The sequence below is a fragment of the Polypterus senegalus genome, chromosome 15, assembly GCF_016835505.1.
Source record: "Polypterus senegalus isolate Bchr_013 chromosome 15, ASM1683550v1, whole genome shotgun sequence".
Lineage (NCBI taxonomy): Eukaryota > Metazoa > Chordata > Cladistia > Polypteriformes > Polypteridae > Polypterus > Polypterus senegalus.
In genome coordinates, this window is record NC_053168.1 from 52,609,020 (window position 1) to 52,615,816 (window position 6,797).

Sequence of the window (6,797 nt, forward strand, 5' to 3'; positions counted from 1 at the left end):
GGAAAAGCCCAGGAAAAGCTAAAAGGCTGTTCCTTTAAATATAAAAGTAGAAGTGATAAAGTCTCTGTAAAAACTTTATTAAACATTGTTAAATGAAGGATAATAATTTATTCAGGTTTGTTTTGATAGCTAATGCTACTTTTAAACTAATTCTGTCAAACTTCAAGTAGTTTGGTCTTAATTGAACAAAATATTTGGGCCATTTTTGGAGCGGGGATCACAAAAATGTTTTCCATTTAAAATGATTGTTATTAAGACATGAAAATTCACTGTATGTTTTTTTTTTCCAGAATGGATTAGCTCCATTTTAAAGTGGAGAAACCTGTACAGGCACGTGTTTGTGCCTATCCACTGAATTAGAATGTAATCATTAAAATTTGCACTCATGCTGAATGTCACTAGTTTAAGTTTGTTTCCCTTTTAGTGTCTGTAATTCGACTTGCATGCAAAAATAAGGTAGGATGAATTATTATATGAGAATTTTATTTGGCTAATAGATATTGTAAAGGTGATTGAAGTCAGGACCTGTATCAATAGGTGCTGGAACGCACTCTAAACAGTATGTGTTTTATGGTCTGTAATGTAAATTCAGAATAATCCATGTATGACTTTATTCTGACAAAATTAAATTTGAAAATGATCTTCAAACATAACTGAAGTCAGAAGACTGATTCTAGAATTGGATTTACCTTCTTGTTGTAGTTGATCCATGATGGTGTGTTTTGCATTAATTGTGGAGTATTAAATCAAATGATTTGTACAGTCTGATAGTATAGTGTGATACAAATGCATTGTACAAGTGAATGGACTAGCATGTCTATATATTACATTTTTAGAAATCATCTTCAGTCTGTAATAATTCCAACATGAGGAAAATGCCTAAATGGTAGATCATTGTCAGTCAGTCAGTCATTGTGCAGCCTGCTATATCCTACCACAGGGGTCTGCTGGAGCCAATCCCAGCCAGCACAGGGCACAAGGCAGGAACAAATCCCGGGCAGGGCGCCAGCCACAGCAGGACGCGCACACACACACACCAAGCACACACTAGGGACAATGTAGAATCGCCAATGCACCTAACCTGCATATCTTTGGACTGTGGGAGGAAACATGCAAACTTCACGCAGAAAGGTCTCAGGAAGTGAACCCAGGTCTCCTAACTGCAAGGCAGCAATGCTACCACTGCGCCACCATGCCGCCCTAGATTATTGTGTCAAGCTCAAAATCTTAATTCAGGCAAATTGGAATTCAAGATGTTCAGAGTGGAAATTTACAGTAAAGTCACATGAATGAAAAAGAAATATATATTTCTGAATGTCATATTGTAATGAGAATATGCAGATGACTAAGTCCAGGTATGTATCCTAAGGAGACAACATATGTAATTGAAGAAAAATGATGGAGCACTGTTCTCAATTTCTTGCAAATGTTCAAACAGTCTGAAAACTTTGATGTAAACCAGTTAACAACATGTACTGTTGTTGCATGAATTGTCCCTACAGAGACAATTTATTAACAAATAATAATGAAAGAGTACTTTCAGATCAATGCAGCGGTGTTAGGAAGCAATGTTCTAGAATGTTAACAAACTGTTCGAAAAGAAAATAAAACCAAACACCTTTCTTGGTACAATGAACACAGAAAATAAGACTTGTAAAAAGATAAAATATTTTATTTTAAATAAGACTTGCTTTCACAAACTTTTCCAACAGAAATCCTTACAAATATGGTGAGAAGATTCAAATTTAAAAAAAAAAACTTAAAAGTAACCTGGAATCCAAATGTTAATATGCAAAAGCATCATTTTCCATTGCAAAATAGTACAGTGTATAAGACATCCATAATACTAATAAATAACTTCAATAAATATTAAATATTAAATACTGTGAAATGTAAAAATATTTATACTCAATAAATAAATATTAGTAAAAAACAGAACAGAATATAGATGCTTTAAAAGCATTACATAAGTTCTTAACATAGAACATTTTAAACACTGCCCACTGTAAGGAGTGGATAAAATTATTTTGAATTTTGAAAACATATCTTAATAACTAATCTCAAAATTGTTGAACTAAAACGTTCATTAATTCTGTGATCCTGAACTAGCAGGTTTAAGACTTGGAGCTAATGTAACGAATTGCTCGCACAGATTTCTCCATGAAACGAGTAAGCTCTCGCAGAATTACATGAGTTCCAACATATTTGTCCCATTGCTTGTCTGACTGCAGTGGGTTCAAAAGAAGCTCCTTCCTATGTTCATCAATAACAGCAACATTTTTGGAATTCTTCATCTGTGGAAAAAACACAAGGAAATTGTTATACATTTTACCAAGTACATGTTTAAAAAAATAGCCTTTGTTATTGAATAATTATCACTCAGCTCCATTTTTTGTTATATTTTATATAAACTTCGAAACTAAACTATAATTCGTCATTTTAATGTCAGTATGTTTTAAACAGTACAACTATACAACATTCAGATGTATTTGGCTTTGTTTTCAGAATGCTTCAGTGTTTTTGGGTTTCATTGACATTTATGTTTAGCTTACGGTTTTATGGCTGTAATATAATAAAACAACTGGAGGTAGTGTAGGTTTTATCAGTGTTGGTACAGTATATAAAATGACATCCTTTGATTTGTAAAATTCAATAGAATTGAGTATTGTTGACTAATACGTGGAATGCTTAAATTAGAATGCCACTTTGAACCTAATCATATGTACTACTTACGTGTTTAATTAAGCCATAAACCTTTTTTTTTAAACAAATACTGAATCGGTACTTACTCTTTGTATAACGTCATCAGATAAATGCTTCATCCTATTCCACACATCTTCCACTTTGCTACTATGCTTTACAAATGACTCCTTCACATGTTGCTTAAACAGCTGATATTCCTGAAGGCCTTTAGCAATTGTTCCTAAACATTTTTCCTGTTTAAAAAACACATTTTAAAAAGGTCTTTAAAATAGCAGTTAAAATAATACGTAAAAGTATGCTTTTTGTGTTATTTTATTTTACAGTAAAGCTATTAAAGGGTGGCAATGCAGTATGTTCTGACTTTGTCTACATTACAAAGTGTACTGTTAGGGAAGATGGCATCCTATAGACATAAACACTGATTCTCTATGTGTTTTTTCTTTAACCAAAACATAATTTAGTTGAATTAATCTTGCGATTTGCTTTTTAATGCCTTTCTTTATAAAAGTTCATTATGGAAATCTGTTAATACAAAAATAACTTATAAGGATGCTGGTCAGCACTTTTTAAAAGATGGGAACTGTTCACAGAAACCAGTAATAAACATTTTGTAACCAAAATCTCTAAAATTGCAATGTAATAAATTGCTAATATAATATGCATTCCTGAGATTGATTTCTGTATGTCTTTTAAATGAGACTAGTACAACATATTATTGCTTTAGGTCCTTTAACATTTTAATTATACTTAAACTTAAAAAAAAAACAAAAACTTTAATTTCACCCATTTATAACAATCTCAATCTTTAACCTGAATCTGCGGTAAATATATGTGTTGTAGACAATCATTCTCATTTCAGTTAGCAGAGATATTTTGCAATAAGCCAGGCTAGCTGGAAAGGAAGCAGATATTTTTTAAATAACTTATGCTCACTTACTGAAGCTACATGGGCTTTATGTAATGAGCCTAGGATGTTTGAAAAATATCCTATTCCTTTCCAGTTAGCCTGGCTCATTGCAGAAAATTGCAGTTAACTGCAAAGAGAATGATTTTCCACTTGGTCGACAACATATTCCAATGCAGCTACAACATGTATTATATTAACATTCATTTTTTTTTCTTATTTCAAGTGTAAAGTTAATTGACCATTCTAAATCATCAGAGTATGAGTGAGGGTACATGTGAGTGGACCCTGTAATGGGCCGCCATCCACAGTTGTTAACATAACATCTTCAAACCCTCATAATCCAGGAACTAGTTCTGGACAGATCACATTGACATGCATTTGCATATGTTACTTAATTTGACTTTGTAAATTGCCTCATGCATGCACTACAATTTCTCATAAGGTAGTAATTTTGTTTAAGATGTCCACTTTTTTAAAATCATTTTTTATGTGTATACATAGAACTAACTTACCTTATTGAAGTTAGTTTTAAAGCACCCATCTTCTATTGTAATCTGTGGCAAATCTATTTTATTTAAGCTGAATGTGCCCATTTGTTCCACTGGTAAGTTGAAGGTGTTTGTAAACTAAAACAAAACAAATTTGATTTCATTATAACAGCAGGAGCAAAAAGAACTGCAGAAAACTGTGATTACATTAATCAATATATTGCATAGATTATTATTTTTATTTACATGCTAAATTTAGAATTTAAACACAAGTCATTAGCACCTGAAATATTTACTTATAGTTTCTTTCATGTTGATTTTTTTTTTAATATTCTGATTCAAAAATAAAGAAAAGCTATAGTTTAGTGAAATAAAATCTTTAAAATCTGTGTTAATGTAAAATGAGTATAAAGATGACAAAAACTGTTAATTCCCAGTGCATCATCAGTATTGTAAGAAGGCATCTAACTTTTATAGCTTGATCTTTTATCTTTAGAAAGAAAATGCTTAATTTTAAAGTTCTTAAACACCCTTGACATTTGTATTAAATCACCACTGCACTTAATTATTACCAGAGAGTTTCCATTTAAATAGTACTAGTCAAATAAAAGATATTCCTAGAGATCAGTTATTGCTAGACTTTTTCCCATCATTCTATATTGCACCTTAAATTTTTCAGTTGTAAATATGTGTGCTTGTATGAATCCCTTCTTTAAAACATGCTTACGTGAGGTTTTTTTTTTTTGATTGCTCTGCTATTCCTCCCTGATTTGTAAGGCTGATTGCTGTCTGCATTTTTCTGATGTTTTTGTGTCTGTTGTGGAGTAAAATTTAAATGTAGTAATTTTATCATGTACATTTTATAGTGTTGGGCTAGACAATGGTTCCCATCCAGGCAAGAATCAAGACACTGAATTTCAGTAAAAATAAATGTTTAAAAGAATACTCTGCTGTTGCAACAGTCCTACCACAACCTGAATGCAATAAACCCATCAACCCACAATGGCCTCAACCACAGTGGTTTTCCTTTTCAATACTGGATCACTTTCCAAAACATGCTAATAACTTTTGAAGGTGCAAATTTTGACACCCCAGGCCACATAACCATAGCTTTTCTTGCTGTTTCAAGGCCTGAGTATTTAGCCTTCATCAAACTTTTCTTACCTCTGTGGCCTGAACCCTCTCCCTAGGTCTGTCAATGGGGCTCACTAAATATCAATATTTTAATCTTTCTTGAAAGAACACATTTTTCTTTTGCATTAAGTTGGTAGTATTTTCTGATTGACTCATCCATACCAAATGTTGTGAAGGTTGACTCTACTACTGACACTTATTTATTAATCAATATCATTTATTAATGATACACTTGGTTACCATTTTTTAATTTGCGACTTTTAAAACTTTTCAAGTGTCTGATCATTTCTCTATAACATATTCTGACTTGCGTGTAGAATTGTATTCTTTTTGAACTTTGCTGCGTTTAATTATATTCTGCCTTGTAAAAGTGCTTATCACATAATGTACTGTGAAAGGTCCCAAATGTTCACTGCAATTTTTACTGTTTTTGAGTTATGTGTAAAGGTTTAGCAATGTTATGTTATTGAGTGATTGCATTTCTTATAAAATCTACTTGTGTCTCAACATGGAAATGTGCAAAGGATTCTGTAATAACCTAATCCATAACTTCATAATTGACATAGTCAGGGCAGTTGAGACGTAGATTGTCCGTACAAGAAGGAAACCTCCAACGTTGGATATAGTAGGACAAACAAAATTAACGTGCAACTTTAATAAATGATGTTTCCATTGCAGGCATACTAGACCAAGCGTATTTACAAGTACTTTGGTTTATTTTGAAAGTGTCATTACTAATACTCATGTACATGTGTTACTACCGGCTGTAACAACGAATTAATTCTGTTATTTAAGTACATGTGATAATTAATTTGTTTATTTGTGCAATAAAATGTTACTTAAAACTACAAGATTTATCTGTGATCAGGATAATAGTGTTGAAGAAAAGTACTTTCGGCTTATATATTAAAGTCACGCTTCGACAGCTTCATATAATAAATGCGTACCTGTTCGTCTCTGAGGTGACACACTTCCCCTCGCAGCTGCGCCGATAGTAATTCCCACTTTGTAGTTAAATGGCTCAATCCAGATGTGCCCGTCAAGTCTACGAACTCTTCTCCCGAATACTCCATCGGAAAGCCGCTAGCTGGAAGGAAGAGTGAAACGAGTGCCAGCGCGAACGCCAAGAGCCTCTTTGCGAGAAAAGACGAGTGACGTCTCATCGTGCTCCGAGCGCTGAACGCGCTGCTGACGTCCCAGATACTGACGGCTTTGGTCATCCTGTCGAGAAGTCGAAGTGAAAGGCGGGAGAAAGTTGAATGAGAGACCTTGTTGCATCCTTTTTTTATAGCCCGCCACCCCAGAATGCTGGAACTTCCACTGACGTGAGACGGAGAATGACGATATGTAAAAATTGATCTGAAAATGCAATACGGATACATAGGTTAAAAGGTAATTGACATCTACATGTTTAGAATCTCATTTAGAAAGTTATCTAAATGCTCAGAGGAAATCGATTGACATGGGAAATGCTGGCCAGTCTACCCAGTTCATAGGAATAGGACGCCTGTCCCCAAAATGTAATCTTAAATCTAAATTAGAAAGTAAATCTAAATTAGAAAGCA

General features: G+C 33.3%; 1 protein-coding gene across 1 annotated transcript; it reads right to left on the reverse strand.

The window, feature by feature from the left end:
* Positions 1–2,114: 2,114 nt before the first annotated feature.
* On the reverse strand, positions 2,115–6,467 carry il6 (interleukin 6 (interferon, beta 2)). Its single transcript, XM_039737542.1, has 4 exons — positions 6,180–6,467; positions 4,123–4,236; positions 2,790–2,936; positions 2,115–2,294 (listed from the first exon to the last, which is right to left on the reverse strand). The coding sequence occupies exons 1-4, from the start codon at positions 6,450–6,452 to the stop codon at positions 2,115–2,117; spliced, it is 714 nt and encodes a 237-aa protein (XP_039593476.1). The 5' UTR covers positions 6,453–6,467.
* Positions 6,468–6,797: the final 330 nt, after the last annotated feature.

Coding starts and splice junctions, on each gene's coding strand:
- il6 (XM_039737542.1), bottom strand. CDS start 6,452: ATGACCAAAGCCGTCAGTATCTGGGACGTCAGCAGCGCGTTCAGCGCT. Junction 4,237..6,179: donor GTCACCTCAGAGACGAACAG/GTACGCATTTAT, acceptor GTTTTGTTTTAG/TTTACAAACACCTTCAACTT. Junction 2,295..2,789: donor CTGATGACGTTATACAAAGA/GTAAGTACCGAT, acceptor TTTTTTCCACAG/ATGAAGAATTCCAAAAATGT.